Source organism: Poromitra crassiceps (genome assembly GCF_964638095.1).
Source record: "Poromitra crassiceps genome assembly, chromosome: 5".
In the NCBI taxonomy this organism is placed as follows: domain Eukaryota; kingdom Metazoa; phylum Chordata; class Actinopteri; order Beryciformes; family Melamphaidae; genus Poromitra; species Poromitra crassiceps.
Window position 1 is genome coordinate 26,851,113 of NC_139642.1, and position 25,496 is coordinate 26,876,608.

Here is a 25,496-nt window from a genome sequence, read left to right on the forward strand (position 1 = left end):
ATACCTCATGAAGATAATTCATGAGGTACCCCCCCCCCCCCCCCACCCCCCAATGAATGGTAGAGAAAGATAGTGACATCTGGTGGTCAATATTCGTACAGATAGCCTACAGATAGGCCTATAAGATTTCAAATTCACTGTTTTGTGACTTTGACTTTCCTGAAGCGAGCCAGTTCCGACTGCTTTCATCTAGCCCACACATTCTCTCTGGGAAATGTAGGCTACATTTCTAGCACAAACTCTTTGTTGATGTAGTGGGCAGCTGGATCACACTGTTCCCACACATTCACACTGTGTTCTCTTGACCAGATAAGTGCTACTATACATCATGGTGGAGGAATATAGTACGCTCGTGGTACCAAAACTAACTGGCTCATCCAAATGGTATTCTTACTTGTAAATAATGCTGCTGCAGTGGTGCATCATCTGGCTCATTTGTTTGAATATAGGTCAATGGTTTGAACCAACTCTTCACCTGGGGCCGCCTCGCTCTGCGTGATGATTGTCATTTCAGACAAGTATTACATGGATGATTGATACTGTGTGATAGGGTGGCCTCACTCCTAAATTGGATTATTGAAGTTTTTCATCTTTAGAAGATCCTTCCCCAGCTGGTGGAAGAGATGCAATGAAGAGTGGTGGTGGTATAAGATCATATGATGTCGGGGACAATCGTTGCCAAGAAACTCATTCTGCAGGAATGGAAGTCCCCCTCTCCACCCTCTTTTCAGCTGTGCTTGGCAGACATGATCTCTGTTATACGGATGGAGAGACTCAGGTTACTGAGGACCAACTCACTTGAGATTCCTAACTATTTGGGACCCGTTTCTGGCCTACCTTTGTGTAGGACCCCATGCATTTTTTTTTTACAAGCACATAAGCCCTTTATGCAGCTGGCACCACGTTGTAATATTGGAGTGTATGTTTTTCTTTCTTTCTTTTCTATTCTTCTCCTGTATGAGTTCGTTTTTATGTGTTGTTCTAGAAATTGCAAATTGCAAAATAAAATATGAAAAGAAAGATCATATGATGTCACCTTTGTTCCCCCCCAAAGCCAACTTCATGGTCAGATTGCATAGTTCTGCATGCAAGGTGGAGCTTTGCAGTTTAAGCCAGGATGAGGTTCAGCATTTGATACTGTGAGCTTCTTAATGTTTAACAAGAAGTTTTTTACTTGATATTATCTAAAAAATTAACATGTGATTGAATGAAAATGCAGACCAAGGCGAAGCCTATAGGCAACAACCTGCTATCTGAAGCTGTGCAGCTCTTGTTTGCAATGAATGAGAAGATGTAAACTCATAATTACCGAGTGAGAAGTAAAAGACATCAGAATTAAATAAGAAACACTTAGAAGTCTTGGTTTGTTTAAGGAGCAACAGTTTTATTTCAGCTGTGACAAAAAAACAGTCGCCTCCTCAGATTCTAAATGTTCACGTTCAGGATTAAAGTGCAGAATTGTTTTCACAGCTTGTGTAAAAAAAATTAAATAAGACAAAAAGAAAGAAAGAAATACAATCCTAAAATATCAAAACTAACAATGGTAGATCTGGAAAATATAAATATGATATACAGAACAAGATAAAATTCATAAAACATATCAGCAATGATATTCAATCCACTTGAATCAGGCTTGCACTTATGATACAAAAAAGGGAAATCAGTTCAAACGAACACGTTTTCGAGTCGTTGGCAAGGCTAGCTTACAACAAAGGCACAGCATTGTTCAGAGGTAACGATCCTTTGCAAAGAAGTGCTGCGGCAACATTCTCATCGATCACCAACACATCCGCACAGACACACGTCGAACATGCTAACATGGCTCGGACAGGAAGAGAGACAGATACGGGGCAAAGCATCAACCAGCATGGGCTCACTTTAGAGAAGGATAGTTTGCGTAGCGGGTTGCGTGCTCTTTTTGAGTCTTTTACTAGACTGAACTGAGTCTTCTACTATAGGATGTTGCTGCGTTAACTGAATTGTAAAGTAGCTCCAGAAAAGTTACGGCCCTGAGCCAAAAGTGTATGATGAGGAGGGGGTGGAGGGTGGGAAGAAAGGCCGGTACAAGTGCTCTATTTATAAGAGGGACCAACAGTGGTTGAAGCCTCTATGGACATCACATTGCAGTCAGTCAGAAAACAACACAGAACATCATTCACAAAGGACCAGTCTGTAGGCAGCAGGCAGAGCTGGGCCAGCACATCCTCTTGGTAGCAAAGACCAGAAAACATTATTGTCTCTCAACATCTATTCAATTCAATGTGATGCTGCTTTTAGTTGAGACTTTTTCTGAAGGCTTGAAAATGGAAGATAAAGTCAATATTACCAAAGTCGTTACAAGCTCATAATTAGTAGCATAGCAGCATACAGTCAATGATAAGATTGCAGAAATGCAGCACTATTTACAAAGGTGTCAAAATCGCATTTGCATTGTTTTGCCAAATGAACCACGGTAAAGAAATGAACCTAAAAAAAGACTCATATTCTGTAGCTTCACCAATCTCCTCGTGGTCCAGTCTGTTATCAAGAGGATGTGTTTCCCAGAACCCATTTTTACAATTGAAAGGCTCTATCAGTGTCTTGCATTCATATATCAACCTGAACCAACATAATTTAATTCCATATCACAAGTAGCCCAAGAGAGGAAACTAAAAAACATGGCTTCAACCAGCCATTTGGTAATATAGTGCAAATAAAAGTACTCAAATCTATACAAAAAGATTTCAGTGGTTATATATAAAAACAAATGCTGTTTTTCTTTTTTCGGTGTCTTTTTCCATTTACTTTTTGTCTTTCATTCTGTGTTTTCTTATTTAAAAGTCACAATATTTAGAGACAAAAATAGCTTGGTTTAATAGCAGAAGGAAATACGCCTAGCTAGTACACCATGCGGCTCAGAGTAGAAAATAAAAGAAGTTTAGAGACAGAAAATGAACGTTAGGATGTCAAGAGAGAAAACGGTGAAAGAGATACTTTCTGAGGAGTGCGAAAGCGTATATATAAGCAATGCACACAGACAGATATAAGGACAGACGTTTACAGCGATATTTACAGCACATATTTACATGTAAACAAACAAACAAGTCGTCCACAGACAGATACAGTATGTGAGGAGGTACCGGTTCCCATCACAGCCACAACCTGACCTACTGGACAGCATGTGAGAGACCGGAGCTAAAAACGCGTATCGTTCGACTTGATCACAAATACGCGGATTTGGTTCAACAAGACCATGCTGAATGAACTGATTCTCAACTATTCTGATCATGATGTGACAATCTAGATAGGTAATCCGGCGTTAAGATTGTGTTTGCTGAAACTTACAGTAAGTGATATAGTTGCTACGCAGTTTACATGAGAACTCCAGGAGGACCACTTACATTAAATAAACAGCGACTTGGTGGAGGGAGAGATGCAACAGAGTGTAACACATTACTGTATGTGAGCTTTAGGGCGCCCAGGTTACCGTGTCATCTCAAATACTTACTGTCAAGCCCCTAACCTACAATGTGACAAATGTAAAAAAAAAAAACATTTGTCTGTGCCTTATTAACTGCAGTCAAACTTTTCCTCTCCTTTCAACTGGTCAGCCAATAAAAATATGGCAATGTAGCATTACGTATATAAAATATGTCTGTACATTTACAATATTTAAAACATTTACAATGCCACCAGCTATGTACATTGGTATGAGGATGAATGCGAGAGATAACCACATCGACGTGACTGAGATATACGGTAACAGCTTGAAAGATTGGGAGACAATGTACCAAAGTTATGCAAAGAAAAAAGAGGTGTACCTCAAAGTGAAGTAAATCAGTGCTACACACTGAGGAAGGGGGGGCAGCGCAGTAAGACACAAGCAGACCCGATATTAACATTCTACTGTGAATGACCAAACGAGGTCACGCGACACGATGAGCAGAGATACATGTATGACCTGACAGGATTATTTACAGTCATGCACATTTAAGAAAGCTAAGTTCAAGCTTCAAAGGCTCTGCCTGGCTATATTCTACAAAGTGCACAGGAAGTGGATCTCGACCTACGCACGCAAAACCAGCCCCTCCAGATTGCATTTTTCACAAGTTGGAGTTTTGATATCTAAACCAGAAACAAAATCAAACCAAAGTCACACACAGGAACACTTGCAAACACGCACTGTACAATGTACTCTGTACAGACTCCAAGTGAGGAGACTGAAGCTTTGTTTTATACCATGAATATACACCTTACAGTAAGTACCTGGAATGATGGTTGATGTTAAATCTACAATAGACACGATTCAGGCGTGGAGTTCATGATTTCAAAGGTGGCTCTGATTGCATATGACCTATGACCTGCTCCTGTTTAGCTTAGGGTGCAGCAGAATCAAGCTATAGTGAGTGAATTGTCTCTTCATGTGACTTTGAATGTGTGCGCGCGTCTCGCACAGGTGGCTTTTCGGATCCACATTTCCCCCCTGAGTCTACTCGTTAAGCCGGAGCCAGCGTGAGTCTACTCGTTAAGCCGGAGCCAGCCTGCGTCCGCGGAAGGGAACTTCCATGATGCCGCCCCCTCCTGGCAAAGCCATCCCAGCCACTGCACCGCCCGAGGTAGGTGGTTGCTGCGCTGCCCTACCTGACCCGTGACCTCTGTAAGGCTTTCCACCATGCTCTGTGGGGTTCACGCTAACTCCCTACGCGTCCTGTCCCAACTCCGACTGTTCAAGGTGGGGGTGCAGGGCCAGGCCGTTGGCGGAGTGCGTGGCGCTGTGGCTCCCCCAGAAGTCCTTGTGCAGCTGGTCCAGTTCGGACACCACGGGCAGGCCGATGTCCAGGTGCATCTTCAGGTTCTGCAGCCACTCCTCCAGTTTCGTGAAAGCAGGGCTGAGGATTAAGCAGACAGTTAGGGATCTTGGTTGATAGCTGGTTATTTGCGATTTTTGTTTTTTGTTGACCACTAAAGCTGCCCGATGGTTTGTTACACAGAACCGTCTGGGACGCGTGGGATGTGGCCAGAAAATACCTGGCATGGATGAACCATCTGTCTATCACGCTGTCGTCACACCTACATTAACACTAACACTGATTGGTGCAGCCCACTGCTGGGACAGAGTTACACCTAGGGATGCAGCGGTATACCGTTTGAAGGTATACCGCGGTTTGAAAACGTCACGGTATCAAAACCACTAAAATTTGCCGTCATACCTTCCCCACAGTATCAGCTGTTTCCCCAAAACAAAGTGCCCAGGTCGCTTGCAGAGTGCAGCTTACGTGGCCCCTCCCCCTGACTGCATGCCTACCTAGACTAGAGCACAGTAGAGAGGAGCCGCAAGGACCCCCCTGAACTTTCCCCCATCTAAAAAGACGACGTCGGCTGTATGGGAATATTTCGGCTATTGTAAAAACACAAATGGTCCGCAATACCGCGATACCGTGAAACCGTGGTATTTTTGTCCAAGGTTGTTATACCGTCCAAAACTCATACCGTTGCATCCCTAGTTACACCAATAACGCGGAGCGCACCAAGATGGATTTCTCGTGTGATCGTGATCTCACAAATCCAGCTGCCTCGCAAGGTTAGCTGTAGGTCAAGTCAAGTTTATTAAATAAACTTGACACTTGGCGAAACTTGGTGAAATTTTGTATAGCCCTAATTCACAAGCATGTCCCAGAGGGCTTCACAGAAAATATGTCTAGCTAATTCTAGCTGACACAACAGTAGCAAATTACAGAATAAAGATAACACATTGAACAATTGATAGAGAAATATAGAGAAAGGTAAGTTTGGGAGGACAGAGATCAAATCTCTGTCAATTCAAACACAAGGACCGAGACACCGCTTGACAGGATGGAGTTCTGCATTCTGCCTCAGACCTCTCCTCATTGGTCGGATGGGTTTCCACACATTTCACTTTGAAATGAGGATAGCTGAGGAAGAGGGCTACCGCTGTGTCTGAGACATATTATCCTGCTCCTCTTTGGCCACCAATTCATGCCAATTCATTTTTATTCCTTCTAATAAATGTTAATCCATAAAAGTGACCTGCGGCAGCTTTAAGCAGCAACATCTAAAAGTGAAGCTGTTTGAGATGTCTGACCGTTTGTCTGCGTCAAGATCACAGCACACGGCAGCCATGGGGAAGAAGGCGGTGGGACAGTCCTGGGGACAGAAGTGCTCCAGGAAGCCCGACACATTCAGTCCAAAGTCCACCGCCCGGGGCAGATAGTCCGGGTCGGCATTCACCCTGCCGATTATCTGGAGAGAAAGATTTGGGGATGAAGAGAGAGAGAGGGAGAGAGAGAGAGACAGACAGATAAACGAGTTAATGATGCCTGTCTGATGGAAGGGAGTCCCCTCTGTCCCTGTCACAAGCAGGGGCAATTTGTGGCCAAACGGCAGTAAACCCACCAAGCTGAACCTGATCATTGCCAGTAGACCACAGCCACTGTGTGTCTGCCTGTCAGTAGCCACATGAAGAGAAGCTTGCTTTTCCCCTCTCTCTAATCCCTGCCCTATCCCCTGGATAATGGCGTCCATGTGGGGAATCCATATCCCGAGAGACTGAACTGAGCTGTTGAGCTCAAAGTGTGTGTTTACTGTTTAGGCTGAAGATTACCACACTTTGAACTCAGAACAAGTGAGGCTGGAGTTTGAGTTGGACTTTTACCAAGCTCAGGATGGGCCCTGTAGAAATATATATTATTTTGGAGTAGCAAGACTTTTTTGGGTCACACTTTTATTAATACTTTCAGGTGATTCTTACAAAAGTAGTTTGTAGATATTCAATGACTTGGTTAGGGTTGATCTTAGGGTTGGGGGGTCAAGGTTAGAAATTCAGTCAAGTAAGGCTTAAAATGGGATTTAGGGTTAAGCCCCCCACAGATGATCCACGGTAAAACAGCTGTGCACGCGCTGTGCCGTTGTTTTCTATGGGCGGAGCGGTGCCTCCCAACTAGGCGGCAGCGATACCGTTGGCGTCACGTACGGCTCGATTTTGCCACCGTGCTCTGACTCACCGCTCACCTTTCTCAACTTGAGTTTTCGGGGTTATATAGTCTGTAGAGATGCAGCAGATTGGCAAGTGACACTTTGTTGAACATCTACTTTTTGTCATCTGATAGTTCGTTGATAATCAACATTGGACTATCTACTAAAAGGCAGATCTTTGCTCTTTGTTTCATAACTTTGGTGAATGTTTGGACATTTATGGCAAATTAAGACACAAAACACTTCACAAAAGCCAGTAACAAAAAGAAAAAGTGACACTAATCAAATCAATCATCAATCAAATCAAAAAGGTCTGTGAGTGTCTGGGGCATTATTTCCACAGAGAATAGACCCTTCTCAGGGGGGCCATTTTGTGTCGAGAAGCCAGGGTAAACACAGGTGCAAGCAAAACACTAATGAGGGTTTCCAACTTCCATGATTGGAATTTGGAAACCCTCATTAGTGTTTTGCTTGCACCTGTGTTTACCCTGGCTTCTCGACACAAAATGGCCCCCCTGAGAAGGGTCTATTAGAGAGGGGGGGAGCACTCACCTCACAGAGCATGATGCCAAAGGAGAAGATATCCACTCTCTCATCATAGCTCTTCCCTGGGAAGGAGAAGGCACAAGGGGGCTGTTGTTTACTTTGGCACCAAGATTGTATCAAAGGGTTCAAGAAAATGTAAGGAATGAATATTTCTGGGAGGTATGTCATGTCTCATGTATAGCCAACAACTACTGTGGACGTGCCCTTGACCTAACCCCTGACTCCCAGGTGTGCCTCAGTGTAACTGTGTAAATCAGTAGCTAGATGTTGCTGCAAAGAGGATGGCGGTCGGTCGTACCGTGGATCATCTCGGGAGCCATCCAGTAGGGGTTTCCCACCACAGTGTACCTCTTCCTGCGGTCGGGCTTCTTCAGGCCCGGCAGCTTGCCCTGCTGGGACAGCTTGTCCTCCACCATGAGCCGAGCCAAGCCAAAGTCTGCCACCACCACCGTGTTGTCCTACGTGTGCGGATAAGTCAGACAGGCAGCCACGTCATAATGTGCCACTTGTGCTGCAAAAAGACATTGTCCAGAGAGGAGCTTATCATACGACACATTGAGAGAGAGAGAGGAAGAGAGAGAGAGAGAGAGAGAGGAAGAGAGAAAGAGAGAGGAAGAGAGAGAGAGAGAGAGAGAGAGAGAGGAAGAGAGAGACAGAGAGAGGAAGAGAGAGAGAGAGAGAGAGAGAGAGGAAGAGAGAGAGATAGGGGGAGGGAGAGAGGGGGAGAGAATGTGAGCTAAAACGAATAAAAGCACCAGGGGAATAGTATAGAGCCTTTTCACGGCAGCCATTTTGTGTCAAAAAGGCAGGGTAGACACAGGTGCATGCAAAAGGCTAATGAGGGTTTCCAAATTCCAATCATGGAAGTTCGAAACCCTCATTTGTGTTTTGCTTGCACCTGTGTTTACCCTGCCTTTTTGACACAAAATGGCCCCCGTGAGAAGGGTCTATTGTTCCGCTCAACCAGTCTTCTGCTCCTCAACAGGCTGCTTGAGGCTCAAGCTTGAAGGAGACCTCTATAATCCAGACTTTTTGTTTCCATACGACATGTGTACAATACTCTCTCTCTCTCTCTGTGTGTTTGATGAAGCTAAGCTGGAAGTTGACACTACTCATGTGGAGTGTGTTTTAAGAAGGCTTAGCCTGCTGTACGTACACACACTCACTGACAAAGCTCTTCTGTGTGTTTGTTTTGCAGGAACCTTTGCAGGAAGTTTTCCTCCGAACTGTCAGTGTCTTCCCAACAGACAGGTGCAATCCTCAAAGTATACACACAACACACTCACACACGCGCATGTGCGCAGTCGCACACAGGCACACACACAAACAAACACACACACACACACACACGCATGCACGCACACGCACACGCACGCGCACAGCACTCACACACACACACGCACACACACACACACACACCCACACACACACACCCAGTTCTTACCTCTCGGACCAGACAGTTGTGTGAGTTCAGGTCTCGGTGGATTATGTTCATGGAATGCAGATATGCCTGGATGACAGATAGATAGACAGATAAGAGGGGGGGGGAGGAAAAAGAAACAGAAGGTTCAAGTGGTCGTCTTGAAGCCGTGCCAAGAGGAACAATCTGGCTTTGTTTCATCTCACACACAAAAGCCTTGGGAGCAGCGAGCGCTGCTGTAAAAGCAGTAATCCAGTCATGCGCTACATTCATCATTGTACTCCTATCAAAGGAGAGCATTTAACCCATGGTCTAATCCTGCAGGAATTCATGATGTGATTTCCATAGGGGGGATGGAAAAGACGTGCGCCGGTGCTGTAGCTCACACACATGGCCACTAGAGGGAGATAGCACTGCAGTAAAGCTAAGATGAACCACTGTATTCAGTATTCACTACTGCACTCCATCAAGGAATTGGACTCCGAGGAGACACTCGACAGGTGAAAAAACGGTTTTGCATTACAGACGCAACTCACCATGCCAGCAGCTATGTCCTTTGCAATGCTGACTCGCTGGTTCCAGGAAAAGTTGCTGTCCTGTGCGAAAAGATCAGAATTAGTCTTCAGTCTTCACGGCCAGCCACCAATGCTCATTACTATTAAACACACAAACATAGATGCAGACACACCCTTCCCCTCACCATTTTCTTGATGATTTCCCTCAAAGTGCCTCCCTTGATGTACTCGGCGATGAAGTTGAGTCTCTTGTCCTTGTAGAGGACTCCAATGAACTTGAGCACGTTGGGGTGCTCCAGGCAGCGCATCACCTTCACCTGAGAGAAAACAGCCACAGGCACGTTCACCATCACAGCATCTCAAAGCAGGCAGACTGGTCTAGGATCGCTTTAGAGCAGCGGGTCTCAAGATGCTGTACACTGGTGTCCTGTGAAATGAACTCAACTGTGCAGTTATGAAAAATACAGTCAAACAAAATCATTCTACTTTCTTCATTAAAATTGTATTCAATAAGCCCTTTGGTTAAACCTTTCCCTCTAAATTAATGAGATGGTCATTGTATTTGAGAGTGTTATCATACCAATTTAAAATTCCATTAATCCAATCCAATTATTCTCTGAATAATAATAATTCTTGCCTTAAAAGTTTGATTCAGTGCTCCAGTCTATCCTACTTCCAGACTGAATATTCTCAGGTTAACCAAGGTCTTGCAGTTTCTTTTCCTTCCTGTGTCTGAGCCTGTTTGTTTTGTTCGTGTACTCTTCTAAATAAAATTTAAAATAATATATATATATATATATATATATATATATATATATATATATATATATATATATATATATATATACACACACACAAAAAACAAGGCCTTGCAGTAACACCTGCTGTATGACCTGGCAGCTTGAATATTAGTGTGGTACCCATTGCTTTGGTGTTTGATTTAGAACAAATCTGGTGACGAGTTTTGTCCCAGCTTGCAATGGAGCCCATTGTTCTTGAACTCCGCCACACATTCTGGTCCCTTTGACTGTTTTCAGTCAAACTTCATATATTCTGACTTTAAAGCCGACGGAGGAACTATGTGTGGTTGATGAAGTTTAAAGGAGGTGGATTGGAAGGTGATCAAGTGCAGTATTTTTGTTTCTGCAGAGCTGGAGGCTGAGCTACCCAGAAAGTGTGGTTAAAGAGGCTAGGAAGGACTCGGTGTAGAGAACTACCCTGACACCTCATAAAGACCTGCCCTCCCTGAAGCTGGGACTGTGGATCATTACACACGCACGCACTATTCCCTGCTTTCATCTAACCCTCTGGTAGAATGGTACGAGTCTGCGTGTGTGTTGAAATGTTTGGTGCCTTCTTGCCAAATCTTCACCAGCCATACTATAGTGATCCAGCCGTAACCGTAACCATTGTAACTTCACAGCAGCATGTTCGACTTGGACCACCTACAAACAAAACAGCCAGAGGGTGTAATAATCATGCTTATTATGGTCAGAGGGTTCTTTTATAATGTTTTTAACACGCCAATTACAAAGAAACGACTCTCTGTTCTAGTAACTAAAAGAAAACACACAAAAACATACACACGCACACATTGGAACAATTTTCCTTAATTTAAGACGTCTCAATTACAGGGGTGTTAAGTGGCTGAGTGAGACTCAACATCAAACAGCGAGTGTTGACCACAGTGTCCATCCCAAAATAGCACACAGGCCCAAGGGTGGACCATCCCCTGAGGGACTAATTCATGCCACTTAAAGGGTACTAATCCCCCCAAAAACTCTTACAGAAGGCTATAACCTGGAGGTATGAGGTATGAGTCATGCCCTGCTATCTTCTTCACTTTACGGACGCATAGGAGACAATTGTTTTTGCCCTAGATGAGTGGTTCTCCATCTTTTTTTGGCTTCAGTACCTCCTTTACCCGACTACAACATTTTGCTTAGAAAGCTGCAAGATAAAACTATAGCATAATGATGCCATGAATGAATGATGAGCCATGTTTTGAAGAATATAACATTACAAGATAAGAAATGGGGTAAAAGAGTCGCAATTAGAGCCTCCTGAGCAGATTTATTTGAATGTTTCATTTATTTTCATGATTTATTCAGACATTTTTCCATTTCCCCCTTTCTCTCAAGTACCCCTTGTAGTACCTCCACGTACCCCTAGGGGTACAAGTACCCCGGTTTGGGAACTACTGCCCCCTAGGGTCAATGCAAATTTTCTTATATTTATTGTAACTTTCATTTATACGGGGTAGAGCACCAAGACCACTTCCCTTTTTACAGGAATGCCCCACAGTCACAGCGAAGAGCCACCGTCTTCTGCTTTTGGTCACAGACAAAGAGAATGATTCATTGACGTCCCCCAGGCCAGACTTTCCCAGCCAGTAACCTGCAGCCTTCCAGGAACAAGCCTGCTTTTCTCAAGTTTAGACTACTGCCTGCATTCACTGCAAGAGAAAGGCCGGCTTTGAACCATCAATAATATTTCACTTAAAGTTAGATTTGTAGGCAATGACATGGTTTATGAACACACTGCAGTTCCATCATCTTGCGATGAGAGTGCAAGACTCATCGATTTCAGTCAGTCAGTTTAACAGATGACTACTTTCTATTGCAGAGAAGATGTATTGTTTGCATTGATCGGGGCTGCTGAACAGATCTCAGAGTCAACTTTATATTCCCAGATGATAGTTTGTCTGTGTCCACTCACCTCTTTCAGGAAAGTCCTCTGTGTCTCGTCATCAAAACGAATCAACTCCTTCATCACCATCACCTCCCCTGTCTCCCTGTGGGTCACCTGCCACATGCAAAACACTACATTATCCCAGCTGTCAGTGTGGAGGGGTGACCTCATGAGATGTCTGGAATGTGCTCAGAAAAGATGTTCAAAAAGATTAGGTTTCATTTTCCCTGCATCTTACACTCTACCCCACGTTCTCTCTCTCTCTCTCTCTCTGCCACAAAATTATCTCAATGCTGCCATCTTCTGGCCATTGTAAACATGACTCAATTGCTCATGTGCACTACATGCAGGCTGGCATGCGAATGTGCTGCCAGCGCCTCGGTCTGCAAACGAACCTTGATGGCCTGGCCGAAGCAGCCCTTGCCCAGCACCTCTCCGTGGATGAGGTCAGAGGGGCGGAAGATGCGGTGCATGCGGTTGGAGTTGGAGACGACGCGGAGCGACTCGGAGCGGTTGATGTCCTTCCTCTGTGAGAGAGGGGACGCCGCGTTACTGGAGCACGGCGACTTGTCGATGCTGTAGCTCCGCCTGGGAGGGGGGCGAGAGGGGACGAGGGAGAAGGGCAGGGTGGCGAAAAGAGACAGAGAGAGAAAGAAAACAAGAGAGAGAGAGAGAGAGTGACAGGGAGGATATAGGAAGGGGTGAAAGAGAGGACAGCAGGGGGAAAGTTAGAGATATCCTTTAACATTGGCAAGCAGGCATATTGGCTTCCCTAGTGTCAAATATCTGCTGTTAGCACCCGCTTCCTAATTAACACTATGTAACGGGACAAATACCATTGGGCGCATACCCAAATCAGCACATTCTATACATACTGTATGTTACCTGTATATCTCTAAAGTGAATATTATTGACAAGCAGTATATATATATATATATATATATGCCTTCACAGTTTCGACTTGACTCCTACTGCCTCTTATCAAATGCTCGCTGGCCTAAAAGCTGCTTCTTACGTGATGATGCGGGAGCGCAGGTTGCTGATGTCGGGGTTGGGGGGCTGGGTGATGGGCAGGATGGGGCTGGGGCCATCGGACAGAGGGGTGGACAGGGGCTCATCGGCCTCCAAAGAGCCCCCCTCCGGCCCCGGGCTGTGGGGGTCGTGCTCGATGGTGAGCTGGAGCAGCCGACTGGTCTCCTGGATCAGCAGGTCAATCTGAGGGAGGAGGAGGAGGAGGGTCAGAGCCAGAGGGGCGCTGGTCAGTCCAGGATGACAACGGCAGTGATCTCTGTTCAAGATAGTGAAATGGACTAATGGATGAAGGACATCAAAATGCTGCAGAGACTGCTGGGTTTGGATGAGTTACAATAAGTTCTGACTCAGAGTGGCATTCTACCCTCTGTCTCTGGCTGGTGTGAGTACATTTAAAGGATTATTCTGCCCCAGGGAAATCTACTCTGGTTCGGTGGATATTCAACAATTCAATGTCAAAACACTACATTGCTCCATCTGGAACTGTTTACAATGAGATTTCACCCCCCAGGCTTGCTTAGGTCCTTCCAGATGGATGAACGTGTTGCTCCTTTGTGATTTCCGCCTCACAAACAGATCAATATTTCTTTCTACAAAGCTTAATGGAATATAAAATTGTCTCTGCTCTGGTTCCTAATAACTCAGTTACTGTATAACCACCATCCACTTATACTGCAAGAGCTACTCCTGTCACTCTCGTCTGAGCATCTGAAACCAGGGATACACATGCCTTTTAGTCATGTATCTTTACATAGGCACATAATAATTATTACTACCTCAAAAAAACACTTGTTAGCATTCTTAGTGTTTGACACCAATAGTTTAGAGAACATAACAATGAGTCTTTTATATATGAAGGATACAATTAAAATACATGGTAGTACCCCCCCCCCCTCAATAACATGGAAATTGGAAAACATCTTGGTATTCATTTACATTTTGAAAGCATACTATTTCTGAGTGTGAAAGTGTGACAGTGAATACCTCATCCAGAGGAACATTGTGAATGGGCGTCCCATTGATTTCCAGGATCTTATCTCCGACGTGAATGGAATTCTTCACGTCAGGACTGATGCAGTCTGCGTCCACCCTGGATAAGGAACGACGACAAGGACGAAGCATTTCAGAACACGTTCAGATCCATTTCCGGCTCATCCATTGGACACGGACATATGATGAGTTTTCCGTTCATTTAAACGACCGTAACTTCCATTTCTTACATATCCCTTTTCCTTTCATTCTGTTCTGCATCAATTTTAAATAAATCATCCAACCCATCTATCGCCCTGAACCACATTATTCAAACTGCCCCTCCCACATCCTTTGAGCAACGCTGTTCTCCATCGTTCAATTTCAACATCGGTACTATCTGTCCTGGCGCTATTCCACTCGCTGACACTTTTTGTCACTCACACACACTATGATGAATGTCCCCCACAAACACACACAGGCAGACAGACTCACTGGGAGACCCTGACGGAGACGTGTTCGGGGCTGATGTAGCCGTTGGTGGGGCTGAGGGGCTGGTCGATGGCCACGGAGATGCCCCTCCCCCTGCGCCCGTTGTTGCCGTCGGCGGAGGCGGGGATGGACACCAGGGTGACGGTGTGAGGGATCCGCGAGCATGGCGCGTCCAGCGGCGACACCGGGGTCACGATAGTCTGGTAGTAACAGTGACCGCTGGAAGACGGAGGAGGAGGGAGAGGGGGAAGAAGCAGGAGGGAGAAAACGACAGGAGCGAGGGAATAAGGAAGGAGAGAGAGAGATAGGAGACAGAATTGAGACAGAGAGAGGAGGGAGGTTATAAGAAAGAGCTAGTCATCATGTACAGAAAATGGGAATCCTCGTGAGGTTTACGCCTGTGTGTGCAATAATAGCCATCAGAAGGGGAACACGCAGTTCTGATTACGACACTTTTCCTAGCATCACATGCTGTCGAGAAGATGTTGGGAAAACACAGAGGCGCTCAACATGTGCTCAACATGTGAGAAGCCCAAAACATATTTCGTAAGTTTGGGTGTCAAACAAGTCTCTTTCTCCCAAAAAACTGAGAGGACTCATGAAATAGGTATCAAGTGATGCAAAACCAACACACAAGTGAGTGTCCCGTCCCCATGTTACAGGAGATATGTAATGTAACACACAACGACACAAGACTGCACAAGAGTCCATTTTCTAATTGCCGATTTCCATTCATGCTGTTGCCTGAACAAACCCTGCCTTGTAGCAAACAAATAAATCTCTCACAAACCGCTGGTTTATTGTGTGGCAACAAACCGCATTGACAGCTGATTGACAGGCTGACATGAAGTGAAGTCTGTACTACTGGTATAGAGCTCGCGTTAGGAGCACGCTGATAGGCTTAGCTTGTAAACAACTACGGTGGCTTGTAATGGACAAACATCACGACATTGCGTAACGTTAAACCCTCCAGATGTCCGTCAATTCTTGTGCCTGTTGACGAGCGATTTAAACACAGCGACAGAGCGATCCCAAAGGGTTGAATCGAGCGACGGAGAGAAAAATAAATATCTCGTGTGAACACAGCTTTAGTCTCTGTATGCAGCGTAGCGGTCAGATCAATATACAGAGATAAAGAAGTAGGAAAGACAACTGAAAGACAATCACAACGTTGCAAGTGCAATCAAATCAAATATATACAATATGTACATGAGTGGAGGCGTGTTCTGTGGATATTAAATGTGCATATAGAATTTACATGAAATTTACAGTCCGAGTTAAATAGGCGTTAAATAGACAGTGAATTTATATGAATCATCACCCACTTCAAGTGAGCGAGAGGACAAAGCCGGCTGTGTCTGTCTGTATCTCCATGTAGTGCAGTTTGTACCAGCTTCACTGACATTGTGCCCTCTGTTATTGAAGCCTGAAGCTAATGACAGTCACATAAACACAAGCCAACAACAACCAACTCCAAACAGACACAACAAGGCCTTTAGGCCACGAATGTTCTCAACTTGTTGCGATCATAATGTTCCCGCTCTGAATGTGCCGTTTGACTGCGGAGGATATTAAAATTGAGAGTGAAAGCGGTGCCAGGAGATGTGATATGAACTGCTGTGCTACTGTAGCTTTGCCTTGAGCGAGCCAATAAAATCCAAAACAACTTTGTCCATGTAACAGGAGAAGAATGTCGCACCTCGGGAGCTATGTGTGTGTTGGGAAATTCGGTGTGTGATGCATTCAGGGTGTGTGTGTGTGTGTGTGTGTGTGTGTGTGTGTGTGTGTGTGTGTGTGTGTGTGTGTGTGTGTGTGTGTGCGTGCGCGTGTGTGTGTGTGTGTGTGTGTGTGTTGCTGTGCGTGTCTGTCTCTGTCCATCCAAAATAGACTTCTGTGTCAAATTTCACAACATAGCCTGGAACATCCGCAGCAACACTGTGGGGCTGTCTCTCTTTGGTCATGATTTGCTATTTGCTATTGAAGGGACACTTTCACCACAGTTAGTTCATCATGAAGGAGACAATGAACCTTTTGAAACCCAAAACAAGTGGGATAAATGTAGGATTCTGTCAATCAACATCAAAGGAATTCAGAGAGGATTAGATTATAGCAGAGGTAGAAAAACTCAAACTGTAACGAGGACAATTGGCTGGGGTAAAATGAGGAGGAGAGAGCTCCCACACCACACCACATACTCCAAAGCCAAGGTTAAGCTACAGTACTGTATGTGTTGCATAACACATCCCTGCTATTAGGTTACCAGCTACATAGACAACAAGATTCTGTGTATTACACTAAAACACTGAGTATCATGTTTACAACCATGTTTGCAGTCTATTTTGCACAATCAATCATTTATTGTGCCTGTGTGTGTGTGTTTATTGAATTTTTCATTGAGTTGACCTTCTTCTATTCCCTTGTGTGAATGTGATTATTGTCTGCAGCAGTCACCAGGTCCACTTCCTGCTGGCCTACATGTGTGTCCCTGGGGGGATATACATTTGATTATGATTGATTATGATAAGCCGGTCTGTGCGCTCAGCCTTATATGATGTGGCGTTGGAGGCTCTGCTCACCAGTAGAGTTTGGAGCGCTCCACCAAGGCGTATGTGTCCCCATCACCGATGAAAGCCCTGCAGTTCAGACAGGTGAAGCATTCTGGGTGGTACTTCTGTTCCCCCGCGACCTGCCCAACACACAACACGCACAGAGGTCAACTGACAAGCTGACATTGGCATCATAAAACAGATAGATAGATAGATAGATACAGTAGATAGATACAGTAGATAGGTACAGTAGATAGATAGATAGAGAGAGAGAGAGAGAGAGAGAGTACTTTATCCGCGAAGGAAAAAATACATGACAAGTCTCATTTAGAAGCATTTACTTTAATTAAACATCGCTGTGTCAAGTCAAGTCAAGTCAAGTTTATTTATATAGCCCTAATTCACAAGCATGTCTCAGAGGGCTTCACAGAAAGTATGTCTAGCTGATTCTAGCTAACACACAGTAACAAGAATATACAGAATAAAGATAACATTTGAACATTTGAAGAAAGCAGGAGAGTGGAGGAGGGAGGGAGAGGGAGGAGGGAGGGGAGGGGGGAGGTGGGGAGAAAATAGGAAATGTGGAGGAGGAGAGAACAGAGGAGGAGAGATGAGGGTGCAGGGGAGGGAGAGCCAGGGTAGGGGTAGGGTCTAGGGTTGGGGGAGGGGAGGGAGTAGGATACGGGCCCGGATTAGGGCGAGGGTGGGGAGAAATGGGAAATGTGGAGGAGGAGAGAACAGAGAAGGAGAGGGTGCAGGGGAGGGAGAGCAGGGGGAATGTGAGAGGGAGGAGAGGGCAGAGAGGAGGAGAGAACAGAGAAGGAGAGGTGGGAGGGCGCAGGGGAAGGAGAGCAGTGGGAATGTGAGAGAGGGGAGAGGACAGAGAGGAGGAGAGAACAGAGAAGGAGAGGTGGAAGGGTACAGGGGAGGTAGAGTAGAGGTAGGGTCTAGGGTGGAGGGAGGGAGTAGGATACGGGCCCGGATTAGGGCGAGGGTGGGGAGAAAATGGGAAATGTGGAGGAGGAGAGAACAGAGAAGGGGAGGTGGGAGGGTGCAGGGGAAGGAGAGCAGGGGGAATGTGAGAGAGGGGGGAGGACAGAGAGTAGAGGTAGGGTCTAGGGTGGAGGGAGGGAGTAGGATACGGGCCCGGATTAGGGCGAGGGTGGGGGGAAAATGGGAAATATGGAGGAGGAGAGAACAGAGAAGGAGAGGTGGGAGGGTGCAGGGGAAGGAGAGCAGGGGGAATGTGAGAGAGGGGGGAGGACAGAGAGGCAGAGAAGGAGAGGTGGGAGGGTGCAGGGGAAGGAGAGCAGGGGGAATGTGAGAGAAGGGAGAGCAGGAAGTGGCAGGGATTCAGGAAAATAGGGGAGAAGAGGAGAAGGAGCAGAGGGGGGGAGAATGAGGAGAGAGCAGGAGAAGGGAGGGGGGGGCGGTGGGATGTGGGGGAGGAAAGAGCATGGAAAGAGAGTGGGGGAGGAAAGAGCATGGAAAGAGAGGAGAACAAGAAGGGGGAAGAAGGGAAGAAGCGGGGGAAGGGGGAAAGAGAGGGGGGGGGGAGAAGATCAGACAACTGACTACTCTAAGCATTAACCAGAGCTAACTGGGACATAGTATCTAGCTAATCTACAGCCTAATCTGGCCTATCCTACCCTGCTCTAGTCTGATTTTAGCCTGAACACTAACAGGTCAGCCTTAGGCTGTAGCTAATCTATCGCCTACCTAAGCTGTTCTAAACCAACCGGCAGCCCTCGACCAGTGATGAAGAGCACCGATGCCCCCCGACCCGGCCCCCGCCCACATAGGGCGTGGGAGGGAAGGCCAGGCCGGGACACAGCGGCACCCCCTCACCCCCAGTGAACGCAAGAAAACCTTTCCACCATATGGATCGCCGCATGGATTGCCCCAGTGACTTGGCTGAGGAGGAACCTTGTGAGGTCGTTGTGCTAGGGGCCAATTGCTGCGGCCCGGACGGACCCAGCCCCCACGCGACCCGCCCCCCCAGCCCCCAGCCACCAGCATAGTGACTGAGAGCGTGAGAGCAGGCCACGCGGGGGACGGGCCCACCCAGGCCACAGCAGCGGACCCCCATCTGGGGTAAACAACACTGCATTGACTGCTAATAGACCCTTTTCACGGGGGCCATTTTGTGTCGAAAAGGCAGGTGCAAGCAAAACACTAATGAGGGTTTCCAAATTCCAATCATATCAGGGAAGTTTGAAACCCTCATTAGTGTTTTGCTTGCACCTGTGTTTACCCTGCCTTTTCGACACAAAATGGCCCCCGTGAGAAGGGTCTATTCGATGTACTAGGTTGCTCAATTTTCGGATAAACAGAGAGACAATAAACACAACAGTGTGTGTGTGTGTGTGTGTGTGTGTGTGTGTGTGTGTGTGTGTGTGTGTGTGCGTGCGTGCGTGTGTTGTTGTGATCAGAGCAACGAGCAACGTGATGGCAGATAGAAGAACAAGTATGGCAGGATCCGGTCATCAAGGGCAATGCTGCTGAGTTACCAGCCGGAATTGAGTTATGGCCAAAAACAGAGCGGGCAATGACAAGATTAAGCACACCGGCAGATACAGGGATGATGAGCTGCTGCTGGAGAGCTCTGCTCAGTGCTCAGGGTGTCCATCAGATAGACAGCAGATCACCTGCTAAAATGGTTAGAAAGAAATATGGAAAAAGGTTGACTTTGCATCATCTACGGTGAATTGAGAATATTGGTGGCAATGGCCTTCCTCATTAAATCTGTGTTCTGATCGACCGCGGGTCAATAAGCCGAAGTGGCCCGCACCTCTGACTGAGGTCGATACGCCACCCGTTTTAACCCCTTCAGGTAATATTGTGCTTATAATGCAAATGACCCGCCCACTCAACTGCTTAACGACCAATCTCGTTAAAAACAAGAGGTCTTAACGGCTAGAGGTTCAGGAGGACTTATTAAGTCTCACCAGCGCCAGACTCTCTCCCAAGAGGACCGTGTTGCCGTCTCTTTTTGTGCTTTGAGTGGCAGAAAAAAATGGGAAAGGGTGGGGTGCATGACAGCATCTCTGAGCTGCAATGATCTGCAATTCTAATAGAGTATGCAAACACTGCATCCAGCGCAGTGCAGAGGTGCAGGAAGGGGGAGTGATGAACAAAGAATAATCAATGAAATATAAGGGGTGTAAAATGAAATGGACAAATGATCCTTGTGCAGCCCCATACGTTAAAGAAAAAGAGGAGATATTTGCATGGAATTTTCTGCTATGTTGACAAAGTTAAAACTAAAAAGATCTCCCGAATAATAGTCACGATAGAAGGTTTACAGAAAATGCTGTGATCTTAAAAGCGTCAGTAATTAATTTTCATTTGAAAAAATCGGCTGTTTCATGGGGGGACAGAATCGTGACGAGGCAGAATCTGAATGTGGACAAGATGGAGCTGTCAGCTGCGGCAGCCTACAAACTGCACAAAGTCAGTCTCATGGAGATTTAACACAAGGGCAATTCGACCAGAGAGAGAAAACGCTGCTTCTGAACGGTCAATAAAACTGATCAAACAAAAGCAAATGGAAAATGAAAAGATCAAAGAATCAATAAAATCAATGTCTATTGCCATATGTCTGTCTGCCCCACCCTCCTGGGAGCGTCTCCTTGGAAACCACCAGACCAAACAGACACGTCGGGAAAAAACATGCCCTACAGGACCCTATGGCTGCAGGGACAACCCCATCTCCAAAATAGTAAAATAGCAACGTTGCAGGGAGGACGTCGCCGTGCAACAAATTAATTAAGGACGAGCAGCTCGGAGCTGAATGCAGAACCCACATCTCTGCCAGCACCTGGCAATGAGAGAGACGCAGTACAATGACTTCCTGGAGGCAGCAGAGAGAAACAAGCATAGAGAGACTGGGCTCCAAACCAGGGAAAATCTAACACAGTACAAATGATTTTCTGCCCTCTGTTTCCTGTGTTTTTGGGTGGGAAAGACAAAGGAAAAAAGAGACTTTCATATTGAAGGCTGTCTAACAGCAGTGGTTCTCAAATGGGGGTCCGGGGACCCCCAGGGGTCTGTGGCACTTTGCCAGGGGGTCCGTGAAAAGTTTTCAGCAAAATAAAAAATAAAAACTTTTTTTGTGTGTGCAAAAGCTTCATAGTTCAACGGAAATATTTGATGCTTTAAATCTAAAATGGTTCATGGATTACATTCTAATCTAACACGCCTATCAATTTAAAAGTCAAGCAAGTTACCATGGAAACAGTTAAGCTTAGCCCAAAATCACAAATCCGAATGAGGGGGTCCCCGGTATATTTTCTATCTTGTAAGGGGTCCTTGGCTGAAAAACATTTGAGAACCTCTGGTCTACAGTACTCTATCTGGAGTAGAGTAGACAGAGAGGCTTGGTAATGGGAGGCGGCTGAGCAGAAAAAAGCAGTGGTGGGGGCGGGGCTTATTAACTGACTCATTCTCTTTTTTGGTCCTCCTCCTCCTCAGCTTATTAGACGAGCTCATAAACAACAATTAGTGTCTCTGACATCTTTATGACAGTTATGATCTCAGTGTGAAGACACCACATCACCAAATAGGGAGCGCGGGCTCAGGACGAATCAGACTGTAAGGAGAGGTGAACTTAGAGTTTATGAATCTAAAGAAGATATAACATTACTCTGGTGGGTAATACAAGATCATTTGATCAAAGATGAAATACTCAAACTTGATGTTTGAGCTTTTACAAATTCTAGCTTTTAACAGTAGATTTGGTTTTAGGTCATTGTTGTACCTTAGTTGTGGTTCTCATGCAGGTTTGTAGGCATTAAAAATTGTTTTTATTTGCATGTTTTATTATCATGTGGCTCAGTTGGCGGTTGCCACATACTCTGTAACTGCAATGTCCAAATGTTACTGTATTATAACATATAATATTTATTTTCTCCAGGAGTAGTAGTAGTTTGGAGGGGGGGATTGTGTGTGTGTGTGTGTGTGTGTGTGTGTGTGTGTGTGTGTGTGTGTGTGTGTGCCTGTCGCCCCTCAGGTGTGAACCCCCCAAATGGGAAAGACATGCAGGAAGAAGGGACAGCTGGATGGAGAAGAGGAGACACTGCACAACCTGGCATTCTGACTGCCATTTGCTTCCCCACATGCAGGCAGGCAAACACACACACACACACACGCATACACACACGCACACACACACACACACACACACACACACACACACACACACACACACACACACACACACACACACGCCCTCAATACAACCACATCTGACAGACAACAGCTGCTGGGCACGCACTCATGGCACTGGGGCAGGCTGCTTCCACTTCAAAGTGTAGAAATTGAAATAGCATGTTGGAGCGTGAGAAAAGAAGAGATAAAAAAGAAGAACTGTGCTACATATGACCAACAAGAAGTCTCCTCAGTCCTCTCATTCCTGTTGTGACAAACCAAAACAAACATACATGTGGTCTCAAACCACCTGACTGCTTGACCAACTGTTTCCAAAAGAGAGAACCCAAAAACTGAAACGGCACATACAGTACATATGCACCACTGGTTCCACTTTTTATCTTTGCTTGACAAAAGTGTGCATGTGTGTGCGTGTGTGTGTGTGAGGGAGAGAGAGAGAGGGAGAAAGAGAGAGAGAGAGAAAGAGAGAGAGAGAGAGAGAGAGAGAGAGAGAGAGACTGTGGCAGGTCATGTGACCTCCCGGACATCTTTAGTGACAGCAGATCAAATCATGAGCGCATGGTTCCCTCGGGGGGAAGAGCGAAGAGGTCGATGGGATCCAGGAGCAACCGGGTCAAGCTGCCCTGCATGTGGCAGCAGTGTGTGCTCTTGTTGCCGTTGGCTCTCTTTGGTCACTTAGCCTGACCCTAGAGAGATGACCTGCAGTAACCTTCAGGGCTTTGGCTATAGATTAAACTCACAGGAGACAGTAGAGAAAGGAACAACCTCCTGTCTGTGTGTGTGTGTGTGTGTGTGTGTGTGTGTGTGTGTGTGTGTGTGTGCGCGTGTGTGTGTGTGTGTGTGTGTGTGTGTGTGTGTGTGTGTTCACATGCTGTCCAGATAAGCTGCACCATGCAAAGCACAACTGTTGATAAAGGCAATAATAATAATAATTTAATAATTTAAATAAACTAATGCACCGGTAGTGGTAACGGTAATGTTAGTTTCAGTTCCTACCACTTGACTTGGCAAGATGTTAACGACATAGTAATAGCAATGTTTACGCTTCCTCTTGAGCCGATTAAGTGATACACATCTAGAATAACGGTCAAAGCAATCAATTATTAAAATAATTGTTTGTTCCAGCCCTGATTTCTGTGCCAGAGATCACAACAAGACATCAAACTAAAAACAACAACAAAGTAAGCCAGGGGGAATGCCTGTAGGAATAAGATAAGCTTACTTCATCTTCAGGTCTGTGTGCTCTTTATAAAAGCACAAAAGGGGATTCGAGTAGCTTGGATATGAGTCAAAGCTGTGAGATTCAGATTTGCATAATTTTCTCTGTTGGGTAATGCGGCAGAGAAATTGCATTTCTTACAAGTGGCTCTTATGATGTGAATTAAAACTATAAAAGCTTTCACACTCATTTAGTGTTCGTTCTGTTATGTAGAAATCACGACCAAATGGTGGAAAATGTGGTTGTGCTGCATTTTAAAGTTCGTATTTTTAACGAAGGGGCTGATTTATGATGCATTTGTGTATATTATTTATGTGTGGTAGTGTGTGTGTGTGTGTGTGTGTGTGTGTGTGTGTGTGTGTGTGTGTGTGTGTGTGTGTGTGTGTGTGTGTGTGTGTGTGTGTGTGTGTGTGTGTGTGTGTGTGCGTCTTTTCAGGTTGACTGTGGAATGTAAATAGACCCTTTTAGGCCAATAGGGGGGATTTATGAGAGTATTCTACTGCACGCTCTCAGCTTCACTAAACATGTTGGTGGCAAGTCAGGTCACAGATTTTCCAAATGTGTCCCCCAGGCCGCTTGTAAGAGCTGTGGCTGTTTCTGCTCTGGTATCCCACTGGGATACTTACCTGCACCGTTTGGGCACAAACACTTAGAGGATAAAGGATAAATTGACACCTGGACAACAACACTGTAAATACTTGTCTAAACAGCAAGGGCAATAACTTCAAATGTGGAGACCTCAGCAATTCTGAGTTGTCTACAATGGAAATGACTCTAATCTTAATGTCATTACTAACAATATAATTAGCTCTTGCCATGGGTTAGAATAGCAATTGTATTGACCTCAGTTCCCCTCTGTTTACAGCGCCTTTCACTGAAACCAATACATTCTATCTAGGCCAAATGACAGTGGGCTAATATGAACCATATGAGAATAACTAAGTGAACACGTGTGTGTGTGTGTGTGTGTGTGTGTGTGTGTGTGTGTGTGTGTGTGTGTGTGTGTGTGTGTGTGTGTGTGTGCGTGTGCGTGCGTATATTTGTTTCTATGTAAAGAGGACTCGGGGTTGAACTCTACATGCGTGACCCCTTACATCAGCGCGTCCCGCGTGAACAGCAGCCAGCCAGAGAGCCTTCTGACTTCACTTAGGCCGGCTAAATGTGGAGCGCTGACCTCACACCCACACCTTGATGTGATGAAGGAGCTGCTGCAGACTAGAGGGGGGCCTTCCGATTGGCCTAACCCAATTATAGCAGACCTCTGGCTCTGCTTAAGCTCATGTTTTGATGAGCAATGACGTTCACTCCGAGAATTCAGCAATGATAAACGCTTCGATTCATGTGAAAAGTCTGTATGAGGTTTAAGCTGGCAGGATCAACCTCTAAAGATACTGTGCATGTAAAAACCAAAGACACACATTTATTTACCTCACCACCGCATTTGAAGCAATACTATGAAGTAAACACATGCACCACCAGGTATCTGATACTCCCCAAAAGTCAGAGTCACTTCTAGGTCAGATTCTCAAAATGTGCAGGGGGGAAATTCCTAAAGTTCCAATGAGATTGACCAAAACAAAACATAGGCTATATGATCCAGAGTGGATAACCCTACCTCCAGACAGGACTAACATAACCCTGAAAGCCTAACACACATGTAGGCTTTCTGACTACTAGATGTCATTTCAGCTCTGGTCCATAAGGAACTCCTTTTAGAACCAGGCCAAATACAATTAGACTGAGAGACGGAAAGAAAAGAGCAGTAAACAGTAGACCACATTGACGCTGGCTCAATGGAAACCCCCCTCTGTCACACGCAGCAGCCTACAGTGTCACAGTGTTAAATGTACTGTAACTGCTGTAGGCCTTCACCAATGGATTCAGCCTCTCTCCTCCTATCTATCTTCCCCCCATCGCTCTGACAT

General features: G+C 45.6%; 1 protein-coding gene across 1 annotated transcript in view; it reads right to left on the minus strand.

Moving 5' to 3' along the window:
* Window positions 1-1,403: 1,403 nt before the first annotated feature.
* limk1a (LIM domain kinase 1a) overlaps window positions 1,404-25,496 on the minus strand; it is a gene marked incomplete at its 5' end in the record, with an annotated part of 88,100 nt that continues 64,007 nt past the window's right edge. The window contains 13 exons of the mRNA XM_083636359.1: window positions 1,404-4,868; window positions 6,083-6,240; window positions 7,525-7,580; window positions 7,817-7,976; window positions 8,963-9,028; window positions 9,475-9,534; window positions 9,639-9,770; window positions 12,172-12,258; window positions 12,540-12,732; window positions 13,160-13,359; window positions 14,161-14,266; window positions 14,641-14,856; window positions 17,214-17,323. Coding sequence (XP_083492485.1) covers window positions 4,679-4,868; window positions 6,083-6,240; window positions 7,525-7,580; window positions 7,817-7,976; window positions 8,963-9,028; window positions 9,475-9,534; window positions 9,639-9,770; window positions 12,172-12,258; window positions 12,540-12,732; window positions 13,160-13,359; window positions 14,161-14,266; window positions 14,641-14,856; window positions 17,214-17,323 — 1,734 coding nt within the window. The 3' untranslated portion in view covers window positions 1,404-4,678. The remainder of the gene's footprint in view (window positions 4,869-6,082; window positions 6,241-7,524; window positions 7,581-7,816; window positions 7,977-8,962; window positions 9,029-9,474; window positions 9,535-9,638; window positions 9,771-12,171; window positions 12,259-12,539; window positions 12,733-13,159; window positions 13,360-14,160; window positions 14,267-14,640; window positions 14,857-17,213; window positions 17,324-25,496) is intronic.